Source organism: Gossypium hirsutum, chromosome D10, assembly GCF_007990345.1.
Source record: "Gossypium hirsutum isolate 1008001.06 chromosome D10, Gossypium_hirsutum_v2.1, whole genome shotgun sequence".
NCBI classification, from domain to species: Eukaryota; Viridiplantae; Streptophyta; class Magnoliopsida; order Malvales; family Malvaceae; genus Gossypium; species Gossypium hirsutum.
In genome coordinates, this window is record NC_053446.1 from 23,150,508 (window position 1) to 23,172,660 (window position 22,153).

Here is a 22,153-nt window from a genome sequence, read left to right on the forward strand (position 1 = left end):
ACTTCATCTGGGTTCGAACCCTACTGAGAGGTCCACTAGATATCAGAAATTGCTGAAAAAAGAACAAGATGTTTCTTTTGTCCCTTCAAGGCGATCGAAAAATAAAGAAATAGTTAATATATTCAATATAATTACATATTTACAAAATACCGTCTCAATTCATCCTATTTCATTAGATCCGGATGTGATATGGTTCCAAAGGATGAGCTGGGCAGTTCCAATAAGATTTCATTCTTGAACAAAAATCTATTTTTTGATTTATTTCATCTATTCCATGACCAAAACAAGAGGGGATACACGTTACACCATGATTTTGAATCAAAAGAGAGATTTCAAGAAATGGCAGATCTACTCACTCTATTAATAACCGAGTCGAATCTGATGTATTATAAGGGATTTTCCTTTTCTATTAATTCCTACGGATTGGATCAAAAATAATTCTTGAATGAGATATTCAACTCTAGGGATGAATCGAAAAAGAAAACTCTATCAGCTTTACCTTCTATTTTTTTTATAAAAAAATGAATCTTTTTATCGAAAGATTAGAAAAAAATGGGTCCAAATCTCCTGCAGGATTGGTTTGGAAGATCCAAAACAAAAAATAGTGGTATTTACTGGCAACAACATAATGGAGGCAATCAATCAAGATAAATTGGTCTGAAATATAATTCAAATCCAATATAGCACCTATGGGTACATCAAAAATGTATTGAATCGATTCATTAAAAAGAATCGATCCAATTGCAACTTCGAATATGTAATTCAAAGGGATAAAATAGGAAATGATACTCTGAATCATAGAACTATAATGAAATATATGATCAACCAACATTTATTAAATTTAAAAAAGAGTTAGAAGAAATGGTTCAATCCTCTTATTTTGATTTCTCGGACCGAGAGATCCATGAATCGGGATCCTAATGCATATAGATACAAATGGTCCAATGGGGTAAGAATTTCCAAGAGCATTTAGAACATTTCATTTCTGAACAAAAGAGTCGTTTTCAAGTAGTGTTCGATCGATTACGTATTAATCAATATTCGATTGATTGGTCTGAGGTTATCGACAAAAAAGATTTTTCTAAGTCACTTCGTTTCTTTTTGTCCAAGTTGCTTCTCTTTTTGTCTAACTCACTTCCTTTTTTCTTTGTGAGTTTCGAGAATATCCCCATTCATAGGTCTAAGATCCACATCTATGAATTGAAAGGTCCGAATGATCAACTTTTTAATCAGTTATTAGAATCAATAGGTCTTCAAATCGTTCATTTGAAAAAATTGAAACCTTTCTTATTGGATGATCATAATACTTCTCAAAAACCAAAATCTTTGATCAATGGAGGAACAATATCACCATTTTTGGTCAATAAGATACCAAAGTGGATGATTGACTCATTCCATACTAGAAATAACCGTAGGAAATCTTTTAATAACATGGATTCCTATTTCTCAATGACATCCCACGATCAAGAGAATTGGCTGAATCTCGTGAAACCATTTCATAGAAGTTAATTGGTATCTTCTTTTTATAAAGTAAATCGACTTCGAATCTTGAATAATCCATATCACTTCTATTTCTATTGTAACAAAAGATTCCCTTTTTTATGTGGAAAAGGCCTCTGTCAATAATTATGATTTTATGTATGGACAATTCTTCAATATCTTGTTCATTCGCAACAAAATATTTTCTTTGTGCAGTGGTAAAACAAAACATGCTTTTTTTGGGAGAGATACTATTTCACATTCACCAATCGAGTCGCAAGTATCTAACATATTCATATCTAATGATTTTCCACAAAGTGGTGACAAAAGGTATAACTTGTACAAATCTTTCCAGTTTGTAATTCGATCCAATCCATTAGTTTATAGAGCTATTTATTCAATTGCAGACATTTCTAGAACACCTCTAACAGAGGGACAAATAGTCAATTTTGAATAAACTTATTGTCAACCTCTTTTAGATATGAATCCATCTGATTCAAAAGAGAAGAACTTACATTAGTATCTTAATTTCAATTCAAACATGGGTTTGATTCACACTTTATGTTCTAAGGAATATTTACCATCTGAAAAGCGAAAAAAATAGAGCCTTTGTCTGAAGAAATGCGTTGAGAAATGGTGGATGTATAGAACCTTTCAACGAGATAGTGCTTTTTCAAGTCTCTCAAAATGAAATCTATTCCAAATCTATATGTCATGGTTCATTACTTCGATAAGGTACAAATATCTAAATTGGATATTTTTAGATACTTTTTCAGACCTATTGCCGTTACTAAGTATCAGTCAAAAATTTGTATCCATTTTTCATGATATTATGCATGAATTAGATGTATCATGGCAAATTCTTCAGAAAAAAATGTGTCTTCCATAATGGAATCTGATAAGTGCGATTTTGAGTAAGCGTTTACATAATTTTCTTCTGTCCGAAGAAATGATTCATCGAAATAATGAGTCACCATTGATATCAATACATTTGAGATCACCAAATGTTCAGGAGTTCCTCTATTCAATCTTTTTCCTTCTTCTTATTACTAGATATCTCGTTCGTACACATCTTCTCTTTGTTTCCCGAGCCTATAGTGAGTTACAGACAGAGTTCGAAAAGGTCAAATCTTTGATGATTCTATCATACATGATTGAGTTGCGAAAACTTCTGGATAGGTATCTTACATCTGAATTGAATTCTTTTTAGTTAAAGAATCTCTTTCTAGTTGCTCTAGAACAATTAGGAGATTCTCTAGAAGAAATACGGGGTTCTTCTTCTGGCGGCAACATGCTATGGGGTGGTGGTCCTGCTTATGGGGTCAAATCAATACGTTCTAAGAAGAAATATTTGAATATCAATCTCATCGATATCATCGATCTCTTAAATATCATACCAAATCACATCAATCGAATCATTTTTGTGAGAAATACGAGACATCTAAGTCATAAAAGTAAAGAGATCTATTCATTGATAAGAAAAAGAAAAAGACGTGAGCGGTGATTGGATTGATGAGAAAATAGAATCTTGGGTCACGGGCAGTAATTTGATTGATGATAAAGAAAAAGAATTCTTGGTTCAGTTCTCCACCTTAAAGACAGAAAAAAATATTGATCAAATTCTACTTCGTCTAACTCATAGTAATCATTTGTCAAAGAATGACTCTGGTTATCAAATGATTGAACAACCGGGACCAATTTACTTACAATACTTAGTTGACATTCATAAAAAGTATCTAATGAATTATGAGTTCAATACATCCTGTTTAGCAAAAAGGCGGATATTCCTTGCTCATTATCAGACAATCACTTATTCACAAACTTCGTGTGGAGCTAATAGTTTTCATTTCCCATATCGTGGAAAACCCTTTTCACTTCAGTTAGCCCTATTTCCCTCTAGGGGTATTTTAGTGATAGGTTTTATAGGAACTGGACGATCCTATTTGTTCAAATACCTAGCAACAAACTCCTATGTTCCTTTCATTACAGTATTTCTAAACAAGTTCCTGGATAACAAGCTTAAAGGTTTTCTTATTTATGATATCAATATTGATGATAGTGACGCTATTGATCGTGACCTTGATATAGAGTTAGAGCTTCTAACTATAATGAATGCGTTAACTATGTATATGATGTCTGAAATAGACCGATTTTACATCACTCTTCAATTCGAACTAGCAAAAGCAATGTCTCCTTGCGTAATATGGATTCCAAACATTCATGATCTGGATGTGAATGAGGTGAATTACTTATCCTTCGGTCTATTAGTGAACTATCTCTACAAGGATTGTGAAAGATGTTCCACTAGAAACATTTTATTTGATTGTATCGAAAGGCCAAATGAACTGGAATTTTCCTATTGGGCCGAGTCATTTTGAGGCAAGCGGATCATTTATGATGAAAAGGATGAGCTTCAAGAGAATGATTTGGCATTCTTGCAGAATGGAACCATGCAGTACTAGGCACGAGATAAATCTTCCAAAGCTGGCTCTTTTTTACAATGCCTAAAACTACCCATAGCCCCTCCCAACCTTTAAATAGGAGAATAATGCGTTTCAGCACGCTCAAACTCACGTCCTCCTGCATTGATAACAATATCCATACCAATTGAGCTAAGATTCAGTCGACAACTTTTACCTAATTATTTTATTCAACACCTTTTTATTGGCACTTTTGAATTAAGTGGAAATTTATTATAATTATCAAACACATTAAAAATATTAGTTTTTAAGGGTTTATCAATCACATATGAGGCTTGTTAGATAAAGTGTTGAAAAAAAATTAATCAACTAGAAATTAATATTTTCAACAATTTCAAAATCTTTTTGGTGAATTATAATAATAGGGTTATAAAATATAGAGAATAAATTCAATTATTTTTTATTTTATTATTTTTATAAAAAAATATAAGTATACTCATGCTACATTTGGTAGGTGTATTATTTTTTTGCACGTGTTTTAACATATAGGTTAGCAATAAATTAATTCAATTGGTAATATTTAGCCACTCTCATGACTTATCTTTAGTAAATAGAAGGCAAATTTTTTGCTAAATTTGAAGATGTATACTTTTTTACAAAAATGATTACTTATAATTCTAATTTTAAGTTTAAATTTGTACTAATTGTTTTTTATTTAATGTCTAACTAGTATAATATATATATGTAATAAATAAACTTTTTCTTTTTATTACTACACTAATAATCAAACGAGACATAAATATTTAATTTTAATCACATTTATTTTTTTAACCCATCAAATATAGCCTAAAATTGCAAAATTATCTACTGCATAATGCACATGCCTCTTTCTTTCCAAAATAAAACCTTTGGATGTAAAATAGGGTAGGCCTTGATGCCTTCCTCAACCCGCCCATTTAGGATGTAAGTGAGGTATACGTGTTTGTTTTCAAATTAAAAATTGGATTTGGCTTCAATTAAACTAGTTTTTCTTTTGTTACTTCTACGCATCAGTGATAGTGTGTTTCGATGTATTAATTTAAATTTATCCATTTTTAAAAACACTTTTCTTTTCATATATGTATATTTATGCAAATGTTATTTAATTTTATGCAAATAAATATATTTATTTTAAATTATATAATTAGTCATCCAATTATTAGTGCGTTATAAAATAATAATTTTATAAATAAAACAATTTCAGAGAAAAAAATTAAGAAGACTTAAGCAGATTCAACTTTTCTTTATTTGTTTTTCAATATTAATGACCACCATGTTAAGGTTGGGTCATAAACTACAACATGAGGTCGAAAAGGGTAAGAATTGGTGTCTTTAGGTTATTGCCTAAAACGAGTTTGTTGCAATTGAGATTGTGCTTGAAGGCAAACATGATTGGGGATATATTGGTGAGGATGAAGTCTTGAAGACCCAATAGAAGAAAGCCATGCTGATAGCTCTACAATTGATTCCTAGTTTGATGGCACGAGGACGAATGATGTGAAAACTAATGAGTTTGGAGTAAAGGTTATTGGTGCTAGTGGTTGTGGACGAAGGGAGTGCCCAACGCTCGATAAATTTGGTGAGGGCTAAGGCACAAGGCCAAACATATAATAAATAAATTATTATTTACAAAATAAAATTAAAATAAGGAAAAGTTTGAATCTAGTTTAAGTCTTGTTTGTGGGGTTTTTTAAAAATATTTTTTATTTACAAAATTATTATTTTAGTCAATAAATTTCATGTTGGAAAAGACAAAAATGGGTATTCATTTATTTATAATTTTTGTATGCATTTTTGTAATTTTGTATGCTTTTTATTATTATAAAATCTTATGCTTTTTTTATTATTATCAAAATTGAACTTTTAATTATTTCTTTATTTTAAAGTTGAATTTTTAAGAATCAAGATTAAAATGACATAATGTGCAAAGTTGAGGGTTAAGTTTGCTACTTTTTAAAATTAGGAACAAATTGATAGAGTCTATAAATATTAGAGGGCTAAATTTATTATTATGCTAATAATAAAATAATCACGTCAACACTTTGCTAGTGATTCAATAGATGAATGACCAAAATATTAAATTTCGGTAATGTTAGTGACTAAAATAAAAAAATTTAAACACAAGTGACAAAACAAAAACACGTTAATGGTTGGGTGACTATTTATATAGTTTACCTATATATTTATATGCAGATGCAACTTTTAAACTTGGGCCCTGGGCGTCCGCACCTTTAGACGACCCCAGGGTCAGACCTGAATTCAGTATTAATTGAAATACACTCAAATTGTTAAATTGTGCTGAAATCTTAAGTGAAATGGAACTTAGACTACATAATAATAATAATTATTATTATTATTATTGAAGGGTAAAAGTGCCAAAATTAGAGGGTTATATTTTTTACTAAGCTTGTGACTAGTGTGTTTGAATAGAGTTTTGATAAATAAACTTATCATATGATGGGTTTTAGGTCTGATTAATTCAATTGATTAAAATCCAATCTTTTATTTGGAACTATTTCAATCTCTCAGACTCACCATCCTCCTTATCATCCAAACAATATAAAAAAGAATATGCCCTTAAGATTCCATGACCTCCTTGCACTCACTCACTCACTCACTCATACCACTAATTCAACACTTCAAGACCTTTGTTATTAAATTTGTTGTTGCTGATACATGCTCCATGCCCCACTTCCAGTGGCTCAGGGTGGTGACTCTGGTAAAATTTTAATTTAGTTCGTTTATAATTTATAAAATTTGTAATTAGTAATAATAAAATTGTACTTTGATTTTCTCAAAATAATAAAACTTTATTTCAACTCTTTAAAAATTATTAAAATAATAAAATTATATTTTTACTATCATAAAAATAAACAATTCAAGAAAAAATTCCTCCCTCCCCCATTATTTACTTCACAACTCTCAAAACCTCATCCACCATCATTGCCTTTTAGGGCTTAGAACTACCATCATCATCAAGGCCCAATTGATTTTCCAAAACTGAGACCACCAGACGAGAAGATATTTGGAAGAATATGTATGGTATGAGCATTCTTATATTCATACTCATAAGGAAGACTCCAAATATCATAAATAGAAGCAAATGTGCAAAGATAATATTAAAAATAAATAAATCAGAAAATTGTTAATTATGAAATGGATGTCATTCATCATGTCTCTGTTAGATGTTAAATAAAATACTTTCTTTCCATACCACAAAAGATTTTATAATATTTTGCATTTATTAATGAAAAGACACATAATAGACCACCCACAGGAAGCAAGCCATAAAGATTGTGAACATTACAAAACAAAAACAGAACACAGGATGATTGACAACAGATCGGTGGGAAGGGCAATTATTTAATGATCAGTGGCAATTAAGCTACCTAATGCCTTATTTGGTTGCCCTCCCTGCTTAAACAGGATGATTATTCTAGCGACAGCACTCCCTCCCAGAGAGGCGAAGTGTCTATTTCGGTTTGGACTTGCGCAACGCATCCTCTCCATGCCGCACGATGCTGCCGACCAGCCGATGATATGGTTCTCCCAAGTGCTTCCCAATCAATCCTATCATAATGCCCAGCTTGGTTGATCTCCGCATAAGCCTGCAGTGTGCCATCCATCCATATAGATTAATACTATACTTTTAAACATGATTGTATATATCTCAACATGCATGCATGCATTCGGATAATATTATGTACCTGGTTGGTAAACCTAAGCGTATTCCAAGGATTGTCCCAAGCTACCAACCAGTCTGTGTCTTCACCCTCTTTGTTTTTGCCACGATAAACGACGGCGCCCATCGAGCCGGAAGCTGCCGCTGTTCTTTTCACATGAAAAAAACAGGCCCACTGCCCATTTTCGATGATTTGTGGGTAGGGCAAGTAAATGTTCCCCCACCAATCATTGTCAGTGTGGTATGTCAGACGTTCACCGGTTCCATTGTAAAGCACGCAAAGTGTTGAGACTCCATTGCCCCATCGCCTCTTCACTTCCCTCACGTAGTCCACGGCGGCGGTGTAGTTACCACCTCGATCTTTCCACTGCATGGCCACCACTGATCTGTCCAAGCGTGCTCTGTTCGCATACTCCGGGATTCCCATCACAAAAGCCTGGTCAATTACCGTCCCAAACAAGTTACTTCCTGACCTAGCTTCGGACAAAGTTAACTCCAAGGCTGCTTCGTCCAGCACATTATCTTCCTCAGACTCAGTAATCGGCTTCTCAGACGCCGTGTTATCTGCCTCCGTAATTGGCTTCCCAAACACGTTCTCCTCCGCCATTGTTGATGGATTGTGGGTGTATGTTATGTAAGCTTTATTTGCTTTCTGCTGAAATATATGTACATTATCATCCTATATATAAGGCTGGACGGTGTCCTTTCTTCCTCAAAATCCAATAATTCTATTCGGATAGACTTTGTCAGACCAATAATATGGCTCAAATAAAATATTATAGCTTAAAAATATTTTATTTTAAATTTATTTAATAATGAATATAAATGAGATGGTAATAAATTTATATTTTAATACTATTGAACACGTGTTATCAATTTTTGCATTAGTTTTACTAATGAGAAAATAAAAATAAAAATAAAAATATTAATTATACTTTAAGAAAATCATTTATTTAAAATATGTTTTATTTTTTAAGTAAGTTGGTTTTAATTATTAAATTGACAAATGAGTAGAAGTATAAATCAATTTTTTTAAAATAGTTATTATATATATGTTTTATTGCATTCTGTATTATATTATAATAAATTTATATTTTAAAATTATTTTATTAATTTTGGAATTGTACTTTTCTTCATTAATACAATGGTACATTGGTACACACAATTTTTATGGAAAACGTTTTTCTTTTGTTGTCTATTTTGTAGTAGTGTTCTCCTGTAAATTAACTTCCCCCCCTTTTTTTTTTGTGGCCACTCTTTTTTTTCCTTTTTAGTAATTTTCTTTTTGTTCCTTTCATTTCATTTTATCATTATATTTTCTATATTTGAGAAAGAAAAGCTTAACTTGATAATTGATGTGTGTGAGTTTATTTTTTAAATTATATAAATATAATTAATCTTATGACACACAAATACAATTGGACTTGTATCAACAAGTCCCACAGAAAGTAAAGAAGGTTTACCATCGAACTTATGACGATATAAGTCTGGTATCGACACAACTCTAGTTGTATCGATACAACTGGACAATTGTTTCAATACAACTCCCTTAGAATTCTTAGGCAGCTCATTGTCTAACTTGTGTCGATACAACTCAACAGTTGTACTGATACAAATCCCTCAAACTTGGTTAAAATGGTTTTATGAAGAGATTTTCCAAAAGTCTTTTGAAAGTTCAAACTCATGAAAAATATTTTAAGACATGCGGGATCATTTTATGAGTTTAAAATCACTTGAAAATAAATTTTTAAAATTTTTTCATTCATTTTGCAAAGTCGATTAAAGGAAAATTCTAAATTAATTTTGTTTTATCAAAACGTTTGAAAATAGAGGCTAACGAGCTATATATGCCATATACATATAAGGCTCAACACTGTTTTCATATATATTATATATGCATGTAAATTTGTCCTAATTACATACACATAAATATATTTATATGAAAATTTTAATTACGTACAATAAACTAAATGATTATATTTTATTTTTAAAAGTAATATTAAAAAAGAATAAAAATTGGTTTATAATATAAAATGGCATTCCAACCAATACGCACACATTAGCACAAACTGAAATGCACCAAGGCATCTGATACTAGCTAGAATTTAAATCAAAATAGAAATTAGAATTTGTTGTTCTGATTTATTATCAAAAAGGGACATTCAAACTGAGATGAGTGATATTAGTACGAAATAGGCTTCCTTAATTATATCTATGTTATATTTAATTTACAGATTAAGTTAGTGTTACATATCAACCAGACATCAACTTAGTTGAGAAATAATTAGAAAACTCTTCTATTATGAATAAATATATAAAATATTTAAAAATAATACAAATATGAAATAATAAGAAAATGGGAAAAAAGAAAAAAGAAGAAGATAAACCATCAATAATTAAATGCACGTTTATATTTTTGTATAAATATAGATATTGGATAAGGTTACTTACACACCATCAATGCATTAGGTGGGGTCTTGTAATATATATTGCTATTTTGTAATATACGGGAAAGATTTTACGAATAAAGCTTGTGGGGGTTAAAAAGAAATTTTTTTTAATAATTTCGTTATAATTTTTTGATTATATATATATATAATGTCTAGAATTATTTATAGTTCTTTCAATCCATAAATAGGAAAATAATGCTCTTTTACGTGCTCCAACCCATACCCTCCCTCTTGCATTGACAATAATATTCATATAAATCGAATTAAAACTCAATCGATTCAAAACATGTTTTTTCATGATTATAACTTATAAAAAATAAATATAAGAGTGCCGACGTCAAGAATTTTTTACTTAGTTAATATATTATTAGATTTATCACAATTATAATAAGACTATAGTTTTATTGAAAGTTAGAACTAGTAGGTGATTTTCCCCACAATTTTTGGATTATATTTCTTTATTTTATAAAGTTATTCCTAATTAATTTTCTTTATCAAACATTTTTTAGTTGTTAAATTAAAGTTTGTTTGTAAAGATATGTTAAAAATATGACTTTAATTATAGTGAGAATTTTTAAAATAAGAATAATGAGGATCAAAATAGTTTTAACCCTTAAATCAAAATGATTTAAGATTTAATCTACCTCACTAAAATAAAGAGCACAACACTCAATCTTTCCTTTTTTTTTTCTTTTCACCATGTAATAAAGTTTTAGGGTGAAAAAAAAAAGAAAATCTCTTACTTTCAGGTTTAATTTTTTTTAAGAAAAAAAATGGAAAGCAGATTTACAACGAGAAGAAAGTAAGAGATTAAGGTTATCAAGGTTAAGTAATTTGAATATGCAATATTTGTTTTTTCTTTCCAGAAAAGAAGGATAAAAATTTCACTCTAAAAATTTTGGATATTCAATACTTGACTGTGTTGCTTGAAATTTGGATACTGATGTGTTTCGTGTAGCATTTTGGGTTCATTAATATTTTTAAATATTTTTCACATATATTATATATATCCCAATTACATACATATAAATATTTATATTAAAATGTTAATTTAAAATTTATTAATTAGGTTCAATAGCTTAATTAAATGATTATTTTTATTTTTAAATACAATTATAAAAATAAATAAAATTAAGATAAAAATATTAAAATTATGTACTGGCTGATATGGGCCGATACATATTGGTACATACCAAAATGCACCGGTGTGAATGATATCAGTCGAAATTTACACTAGAACATTTTCAAACATTTTAAAATTTTTGAACTTGGTAGTCAAAATTTGCAATTTCGACATTCGAACAACAACATTCCCTTCATGTTGGTTTTGCAAAATAGTCCATGCTTCTTTTGCTTAATCACAAGTACAAATAATCTTAAATTGTTCCATGCCAACTCCACTAAATATAAAATTTAGAGCTTGTGAGTTTTCGTGAGCAGTCTTTCTTTCTTTAGCAATGTATTTACTTCTATCTTTTGGACATGTGATGCCATCAACAATTGTCACAATGGGTTGAGTCCACCCTTCTTCAATAGCTTCTCAAGTAGCTTTATTACTAGACATGTTGAAAGTCCTCATATAAGGCTTCCAATATGCATGGTTTTCTGAACCAAGTAGCAATGGGTGTTGAGCAATCAAAATACTTTCCCTCATGAATTCCATAGTTACAAATCGAGCACAGAATCACCTTCAAACAACTCTTGAAGCCTACTTTGATACCAATTGGAAAAGCTTTTGGTTTGCACTTCAAAAATAGTTTTGTTCTAATTGTTGTAGCAACAAAATCAAACAGAAGTAAACTAAACAAATTAAATGAAAAGTGAAACAATGAGCAAAATAAAAAGAGAATTAACACACAGTATTTGTTAATGTACTTCGAATTTACCAATCATATACTGAGGAGCCTCGCTCAGTGTGATTTTTTCAACAATTGTTCGAATCACCTATTGGCTTAAGCCAAATCTACCCTTACACCAAAATAGTAATGGTAGCCCCAACACCGAACCCAATTGTTACAAATTTGTAACGCCCTATACTTGACCTGATCACCAGGTCCAAGCTACGATATGTCACATTCATTGTCAAAGCAACTACAATCAATGATGTATAAATTTCGTCATAAATCATTAAATTACAGTTGTTACGAGTATAAAACATGATATATAATCATTTTCGAGCCATATACGAGCTTACGAAAGCTCAATACCATCCTAGGAACAAATATTGACTAAACTATAATATTTTTAAAAAATTTTAGACTGATGTCGCGACTTCCAGGGCTTGGTGTTGTGACATTGAAGACAATATACAAACTTTTCAACTTGAGGACCAAGTTGTAAAGTTTTAGAAATAAAACAAAACTAACGTCTCAACCTCAAACAAGGGACATCGCGGTGAGGAGGACCGATGTCACTACATTTAAGGTGTGTAGCCACGACTACCATGGCAGACCCCTAAGCTTCCATTTTCCCTTAGTTTCAAACTATCATACTTAACATTAGTTGGCCTCGAGTCCCCAATCAACCATTCAAAACAATCACAACATGTTCAAAACACAATTGTCAAGCTAATAAAACCATTTCTAAACATGACCAAAACCAAATCCATATATCTTCAACTTATATACAACCATTTTGACCATTTCTAACATTGAACAAAATATTCCTAAGTACATGCCATTGACATAATAAGAGAGTTGTACAGACTTAGGTTGAGTCGATTGTTGTTGTTTGGATATTGATTTCACTTTCCTAGGGCTTCGAGAATACCTATCCCTGTGCACGAAATAAACAAACCGTACTTTGAATGATAATGCTCAGCTATACTTCTATAACTCAAGATAACATAAGGAATTACAATTGGTCATTTATAGCATAATTACATGATCTATCCAAGTTATAATCTATCAAACCAACAATTTCACATATTAGATACAAGTGAAAACATAAATATGGCAAATAACCAATTCATTCTTCAACATTTGCAAAACAAGTGATATATGCATATCATTTGACAATTACCATTTCTTATACCTTATTAACTATCATTATCACTCATATAATCACATATCTTTATATGTCATTAACTTTATGCCATTCATATTCCATGGTAACTCTTATCATCTATCTTGTTGTCTTACCATTCAAACTCATTTCTAGAGCCTATTGACTCATTCGCATTCACTTCGGCCCTCATGGCTCATTTTCAACTAATTCATATAGCCACTCACATGCCCTCTTTATTTTAATTCACATATGCATACAAGTGGTTTTATATTATTATACCATTTCATTTCACTATCTTTAAACAAACTTACCATTTATAATCCCTGTTAACATGACTTGAACTCGGATAGATACATGGATCGTCCAACCAATACGCCAATTGACATCAAAGTGCATTTTCAGATAAATCGAAGTAAGAGAAAACTAGCAAATATAGTGCATACTAGCACATAAAGCGCATCCTAGTGCACAAAATGCATACTAGCACACGAAGTGCATACTGACACATAAAACGCATCCTGGTACACGAGTTGCATCCTGGCACATAAGCGCACCTGTACACAATCCAACCCTATGGCATGCCAACTATATCCGACTTAGCCTGACTAGTTGATAGGGTAACAAAATTCAATTTCATTTTGCAATTTAATACATATATCATTTCTCTATTTTATTCACAACCATAATCCAATTGACCATCAAATTACATGTATTATATGTCATACAAAATATTTCTTTCTATTTACCATGTCACATAACATAATTGAAGTAATTCATGTAATCTTTCATTTTATTCACTTTAGTCTTTTATTTTGATATCCCACATCAAACTTAATAAAAACAACTCATACTATCACCATATACTTACCTCAATGATCAAGCAATCAATAAACATGCATATATAAATAAATGTTTCTATCCCAAATCATAGAAGTACAAATTGGGATTTCGTGTCACTCATCGATAACTTTCGCTTTTCCTTTCCCTCTTGAAGGTTCTACATTGATGTTAGCTAAAAACAGTCATAAAACATATAACACTATTAATTTCCATCCAATTCACAATCAAGTATCAAGTCATTCATAGTTTTCAATTTATTCAATTTAGTCCCTAAACTTGAGACAAACATAACTTTCGATCTAAAGCTTCGAATTAAAATCCAATTTCACATTTACTCATTAGGGATCTTCTACTTCCAATTCCTACCACAATTTTATGATAGATTTGTGTTTTATTCAATTTTGTTTTGTATCGTCCCCAAAATCTCATGAATTGGAAATAGTGTCAAATTAATAGTAAATTAATTAGAATTTGAAGAAGTTATAAATTGGAAATTACCGGTGTTAGTAAAGCGTGAAGACAAATATTGAAGTGATTGGAAAAGCTTGTATATTGAGAGAAATAAACCCGGGGTATTGACTAGATTGCAAGAGAGTGAAAAGTATTGGGGATACAGTAAGAAAATTAAGAGTAGGAATGATTAAATTAAATTGAAGGAAAAATGAGAAGGGACTAAAGGTGAAAATTTACCAAAAAAATATGACTCATGAGTAGTATTATAGAAAAAGTTGAGGGACAAAATAGTAAATACTCAAATAAGATAATTATGAAAAATGTAATGAGTAAAGGTTTAATTTTATCAAACTTTGATTGGTTGGAAAATTTTATTATTAGATATTTTTATTATTAAATCAATAGTATAGAAAAATGGAGTTCATCTATCTTTTTACATACTATACACATCACTCCCATTTTCCATTATTCCAACTTTTGTTTTTCTTACAACTAAGTCATTTCCACTATTTCTAAGTCTATCAAGCTTAATTTCTCCATTTTTTTTCATGATTAGTGAGTGAAATCAACAGAGAAGTGTAGTAACTATCTAAATTTCATAATAAGTGCAACCATGGTTATCTTGGAGGAGAGAGAAAGTAAGAATTAATGTTGAGTACAATTGATTGAGGTAAGAAATGATAAGTTTTTCATGAAATTCATGTTAAAGAATACAAATTATGATATTTGATTATGATTTTGATGTGTAAATATTGTGTGTTTTGATATGGAAATGAAGAAAAAGATAAGGAAATTGAGAAGCAAGTGGAGGACTAAGGCAAATGAGTAGTCAATGGTAGTAGTAGTAGTAGACGAAGAAGAAGAAGAAGAAGAAGAAGAAGAAGAAGAAGAAGAAGAAGAAGAAGAAGAAAGCTTGATTCCAAACTTTTGGTTGTACGTCCAACTAGAATTTTTTTTACTTTAAAATAAGTTTTTAATTATCAAGTTTAATTAGATGTATAAAAATTTACATGATATTTGGTTATTAGCTTTTATGTTACATAAATAAATAAATAAATAAATAAATAAATAAATAAATAAATAAACAAATAAATAAATAAATGATGTTGATTAAGGATAAATAAAGTGATGATGTAATTCTATCTACTAAGTAGTTTGTTAAAGAGAAAATGAAGAAAGATGGGAGAAAGATTAAAAGTGAGAAAAATGACTAAATTGTAAAAGATGTAAAAGTTGACAGGACATGCAATTATTATGATTAAGTGTGTAAATGAAGTGAAATATGTTGATGAGTGATATGTGGAATCATGCGGTAATGTTATGATAATACTTACTGAATTATGAGAAAGAAAAGGACTAAATTGCAAAATATGCAAAAGTGACATTTGAGAAATATGGTAAGTTTTAGTAGTGAATTATGGAATTTTTATGAAGTAGTGAGATATGTTATATGTATTAAAAAAAGACTATCGAGGATTAGTAGCCTCACATCTCATCACATCACTGGAGCTAGGAAAAGAGTAAATTACTTATCTGTTTTGTTTTTAAGTAAATTACACGTACATATGTGAGTGCTTATGTTAGTAAATGGAAAACAAATGGACTCCCTACATTGTGTAAATGTGTTTTGGCAAGTAATTATAGAATATATGTGGAAATTGAGTATGCCTTAGATGATTTAATTTGAAAAAAATGGAAACAAGGCAAAAACAGAATAGACGTTGAGGCAACAGCAAGCCAGAGAGTGACGTCGTGACGAGGAACCCCCGACTTTATGATGTCAGCTTGAAATTTTGGAAACTTCACATTTTAGTCCCTATTTAAACTTAGACCACTAAAAGTGCTATCATAAGCTCGTATATAACCAAATTTGTCTTCAAATCTTGTTGTAAATGTATAAAGATCTTTATTAACTTGAATGAAATAAAGAAAAGAACTGAAATTAATTGACGTTGCTTTGAAAAAAAATGTAACATTCCAATATTTTGACCCAGCGACAGAGTCGGGTATAGGGGTGTTACAGGTCCCTAATGCACAAAGCTAACAATTAAACTTTATAATTTAGTTCTTTTTACAACCTAAGTTTAATTTCTATCAATTTCATACCTAATTCATCCAATTCTCAACAGTGGCAACTTATCAAAATCTCACTAATTGAACAAACTGATACATGAGTTACCTTACTCAAGCTCCCATGATAAAAAAAATCTATAAAAATCAAATAAAATAGTTAAGGACTTACTTCAAATGTTGGCAGAATATAAAGCTAGGTTTTTAAGCTTTTCTCTTTAGCTCAACAATGGTGGACAATGGCTTTGAGATGAAGATGTCGCCTTTTGTCATCTTTTCTCACTTATTTTTACTTATATACTTAGTTTAATTTTAGTTAAACTTAATTAATTACTTTAAGCGTGCTTAATTAAGCTTTACTATTTAGTTAATTAAATTAAACTTAATTAATTACTTTTTTGTGTGTACGTTTTAGGTTTATTGGTATTTTCTCATATTTTTCATATATATTATATATACATGTAAATATATCCCAATTACATACACATAAATATATTTAGATGAAAATATTAATTTCAAAATTTTTAATTATGTTCGATAACTTAGTTAAATGATTATATTTTAATTTTGAAAGTAAGAATAAAAATGAAAATAACAATTAAAATAAAAATATTAAAAGTTGGTTTATAATATAAAATGGTGTTGCAACCAATACCGACATGTGAACATTGGCACAGATTGAAATGTACTAATGTGACTGATACCAACTAGAATTTATATTAGAATAGAAATTAGAATTTGTTGTTTTGGTTTATTGCCAAAAGGGACATTCAAACTGAGATGAGCGGATTGATTAAATTAGTGTCACGAATAAACTAGACATCAACTTAGTTGATAAATAATTATAAAACTCTTCTATTTTAAAAGTAACAAATATTATTATGAGTGTTTTATTTTTATATAAAATCTAAAATAATTTAAACTTAGAATAAATTTATAAATTATGGGATTTAAACTTACAACACTAATATACTCAACACCTCAATTTTATAAATTTAATCAAAATTTTATTTAATTTTTATGTCAATTGTTTACAACTATATTTTTATAATCTAATTAGTCATTATATTAACATGTTTTTTTTGTTTGAGAAAATGAACACGTTTTATTACTGTGTAATCGAATTGTACTTTTCTTCATTAAGGGTCTGTTTGATTGGCAGTAAAATGTTTTCCGTAAAATGATTTCTGGAAAATGTTTTACTTTTCTGTAAAATGATTTACTGGAAAATATTTTCTGGTGTTTGATTGAATCTGTGTAAAATATTTTCTGCTGTTTGACAGATTTCCTGAAAATATTTTCCGAAAATGTTGTTTTTACATATATTAATAAATTTATATACATATTAATAAATTTTTATATTTTAAATTATTTTTACACATATTGCAATGATTTATTTATAAATAAATTTTTTATTAATAAAAGTTTTTTATCTAATTAAATTCCAAATGTTCATCTATTTGTAGATTATACCGATTTGATTTTACTTCTTCATTATTAAAACATTTATTTGTATTTAAATTTTATATTAATTTGATTCTACTTTTATCCAATCTGATTCTTGTGATACATATATTTAACATGGGATTTAAATTAAAATAAAAAATACTGTAATTATTAGAAAATTTCATTTTTTTAAAAACTAGTATATTGTATTAACTCGTACTAAATGATATGTCAAACTTAAATTGCTACATTAATATATATTGGGTAACTAATGCAAGTGTAGTATGCAATTAAAAGCTAGAATTTAAATGTTACCAACACAAAAAATAAAGACGAGATAATAAAAATTATTGAAAAAGAAAAGCAAAACAGTAATCCATAGCACAACAAGAAACTAGTTATATTGTTGTTCTCTTTTTTCTATCCAAACCCAAAACAAAACATCAAAACCGCATTTAGTACTACCAAAGTCTTTTATGGTTCCATCTAAGATTTGCAATAAATGAATTTGAAACTACTTAGGACCAATGTCTTTGAGAGCACAGATCTGCCCTTCCCCAATTGCAGACATAACAGACACAACCAGTTCTTTCCCCTCAGCAAAACCATCCATGATCTGCAATCACACCAAAACACATGAATGTAAAATTATATAACTACCATCTTCATGATATGTAAATTGGAACCAACATTTTTTTTTTGTTCTAGTATTAGATACACTTGAATTAGTATGCCAAGAGATTAACTTACCTCCTTACATTCTTGTTCCATTTCCTCATACGTCAATGCTAGCTTCTTTACCACATTTTCTTTTGTTTGTTCAATTGTTTGTAAAAGATCACAGAAATAGTAGTTAAAACCATCCACTATAGTTACCATATCTGGACTACAAACAGCAGCGACATACTTTTGCAAAGACTTTCGCTTATGTTTCACATTTTTATCAAAGAGGCAAAGTAAGCAACCAACTAACCTTGCTCAGTAAATCAGAGAGTTTTTTCATCTTGGCCTCCATCAATGCAATATGTTTTAGACTGTTAATGTCTTGTGAAACTGCAGTAGACCCATTTTGTCGAGGTCCGTGTGAGCCTTTTGCAAAATGTTAGCAAATAATTCATTTTTAACTTTTAGTCTGTTAGCAAAATATTTCAAGTACATATCAAATAATTCCCTCAAAAATCTCAAACAATAATGCCTTTGGGGTTCTGGAAAAGTGAAAAGCTTGACATGTAATTGCAATGGATCTTAAAACCCACATTACAGCAATTAAAACAGAAGAGTACTCTGAGGTTACAAATGAATTCCAAATCCAAATTTTCAAATTTATGTTTCCAAACATAGCATAAATGAACACAATCACAGCATAAGAATTTATAGCCAGAACCACATAATATTTTTCATTCTCAAAATAACTAATTACTTTGAAAGTAACCAGCAAGATAAGATGTTTACAGTGACAACATCAGATGATACAATAGCAACATGTTTCTTCATTTTTCACTCTTGAATACAACTTGGTCATGCATTTGCCTAAAATAAATGGAAAACACACATTTCTAAGCACTGAACTGAAGAGGTTGGAGTCACTACAACAAAAAAATGTCTAGCAATGATGAACATAATCAAAGAGGTACAAGTCGTGTGAGTTAAGATAATGTCTAACAACCCGGTAAAATTATAGCAGTACATATATAAAAGAACAATACAGTTCAGCTAGTACAACATGAGAAAAATGACTATATTTCCTAAAAGAATATGGGGTTCAATAAGGATCTCAGCTCGTCCAATGACTTCTCAAAACTTCCATACATTCTAATGGATAACCTTAGCCACTTCGAAATATGTGCTCTATTCTAATGACTGAGATGATTAATTGGGATAAATTTGTATCCGAATTCGAAGCCATACTCATATAGCCATTCATCTTGAATGAGGCACACCCTTACTCTATTTGCCTATGGTAATAATTTCATAGTGCTAAAATCAAAATGGACAATTCAAGCAAAGCAAATCACTGATACAGAAATCAAAGTTAACATACTGAAAATAAAAAGAAAGAGGACCGTCTATGGTTAAGGAAATTAAAATAAGCATCAATTTTATTATGACCAGTGAGGACTTACATGCCATCAATATGACATTCACCATTGGGGAAGGAGCAATTGCAGGTGACAGTACTGTTGTTAATGGCCTCAGGCACATTTGGCGGCGACGGTGGAGTAAACCAACTTGACTTATTGTTGCAAGGGTTTTCATTGTAATTCCAATCCTTCTTCCCAAGTTCTGTTGCTATCTCACGAAGAGCTCTTACTGCAAACCCAGAAAGAAAAGAACAAATATTTGAGAAGCAATTGGAGGAACTAGTATTGGGTTGGTACAAATTTACAAGCAAATCACAGTATAATTCTAAACACTCAAGTACATACTCAAATGAACCAAACCTGCAATTTACTGTTTGGTTGAGATTAGTTAAGAAACAACAAAAGAAAAGTGGACTGGAACAGAGTAAAGTCTCGGAATATGAAGAGGAAATTTCCAATATCAGCTAGTAAAGAAATACTGTTAATCTTTAACACAACCTGAAGCAAGAAAGAAGTTGCAAAGCTGTGCTAACTTACCTTCATAATCTGGAGGATAGGGCGGCTCCACTTGGGCTTCAACCATCTGTATATAACCAAAATATAACCAAAATATCATCCAGCAAGAAAAGTCGCCCAAATAGGAGGCGAATAGCCCAATAGATAATCTGTAATCTTCATCGGCTACTATACTTTCTCTCAATTTGATGACAATCAGCATAATTTATTAAAATAAAAATGTTAGAAATCAAAGAACGAGAGAGGAAGAGAGGAAACAAAACAGAATATGCTGAGAAGAGAAGATGAAGAACAGAAGAAGAAAAATGAATGAAGAACGGAAGAAGAAGAAGGAGCCTTACCTGGATTAAGGAGGAACTGGAAGAGGTTGCAATCCAAGGGGAAGGGAAAAGGGAAGGGGAAGGGGAAGGGGAAAGGGGAGAAGAAGGCATCATTTTCTGGAAAATGTCTTCCCGAGTTCAAAAGTGTAAGACATTTTCCCCAAATTTGTAATAGGTTTTCCCGTGTTGCGGAATTGGTTTTACAAAAGGAAAATATTTTCCTGCTATCAAACACTGGAAAACATGTAAAACCAATTCCGGAATTGGCTTTCCCCTATCAAACACAGCCTAATACAATGGTACATGTGCCACCGTTTGGTGGGAACATGATTACTTGAACACGTTACACTCTTTGTTTTCTATCCTGATTCTATACGGCTCTTTTTTCCGCGTGTTTTCTCTGATTTATTTTTTGATAATTAATTTGTGTGAGGTTATTTTTAAGATTTTTGGTATTAAATTTTTATTTTTGAAATTAAAAATTAGATTTATTTTGATTTTTGAACTTAAAAATCAGTTTAGATTTTTATGAAATTTTAATTATTTATTTAATTATTGTTGGTTTGGCAGTGAAACCGATCTTACTAGTTGAATCGAGAACAATTGGTCTGGTCTATTCAACCACTGATTCGATTATTAAAACACTAAATATGACACTTTGAGATTGTATCACATTATCACTTGAAAAGTTATATAAATGTTTTTAGTTTCAAGTGATGGTGTGACACAATCTCAAAATGTCACATCATCAAATTTTTATATTTTTCAAGTTCAGAAATTAAAATAGACTTACTTGTCAAGTTCAAGCGCCAAAATAAACAAAAATAATAATAATTACCAAAGTGAACTTAATCGCCATGTTCAATGATTAAAATTTATAATATCTCTTTTTTAAAATATATAAATATAAAGTGGATAAAAAGTTTAAAATCATAATAAATATTTAATTAATACTTATTTTTAAAAATAATAATTATTAATGAATTTGCAATAGATTTTTTTAATAACGAATATAGATAGGGTAGAAATGAATTTGTATTTTATATTATTAAATATGTGTTTGATCTTTGAATTTGTAAGTGTTTTATTTAAAGATGATGTAAAAATATAAAAAGATAAAAGTGTTACCATAATAATATTAATTATAATTTAAAAGAAGAGATAATTTTATAATTTGATAACTAAGTCAGCGACCCTATTAAGGGTGATTCTAAGTCAATAAAACAAACAAATCCCAAAGATGTGAGGATTGGATGGAGGTGGATGGAAGTAAATTTTAAAAGTTAAATTTTTGAAAAATTAAATTTGATTTTTTTAAATTAAAATTTTTGAAAAACAAAATTTAAATTTT

At 29.9% G+C, this 22,153-nt stretch overlaps 2 protein-coding genes across 2 annotated transcripts; both read right to left on the reverse strand.

Annotated features, from left to right (window-relative positions):
* Nucleotides 1-7,149: 7,149 nt before the first annotated feature.
* On the reverse strand, nucleotides 7,150-8,350 carry LOC121222184 (23 kDa jasmonate-induced protein). Its single transcript, XM_041102218.1, has 2 exons — nucleotides 7,646-8,350; nucleotides 7,150-7,546 (listed from the first exon to the last, which is right to left on the reverse strand). The coding sequence occupies exons 1-2, from the start codon at nucleotides 8,225-8,227 to the stop codon at nucleotides 7,370-7,372; spliced, it is 759 nt and encodes a 252-aa protein (XP_040958152.1). The 5' UTR covers nucleotides 8,228-8,350; the 3' UTR covers nucleotides 7,150-7,369.
* Nucleotides 8,351-18,922: 10,572 nt separating this feature from the next.
* LOC107915402 (uncharacterized) lies at nucleotides 18,923-20,934 on the reverse strand. Its single transcript, XM_016844566.2, has 4 exons — nucleotides 20,824-20,934; nucleotides 20,504-20,549; nucleotides 20,009-20,195; nucleotides 18,923-18,974 (listed from the first exon to the last, which is right to left on the reverse strand). Exons 1-4 carry the CDS (start codon nucleotides 20,914-20,916, stop codon nucleotides 18,923-18,925), a joined length of 378 nt encoding a protein of 125 aa, XP_016700055.1. The 5' UTR covers nucleotides 20,917-20,934.
* Nucleotides 20,935-22,153: the final 1,219 nt, after the last annotated feature.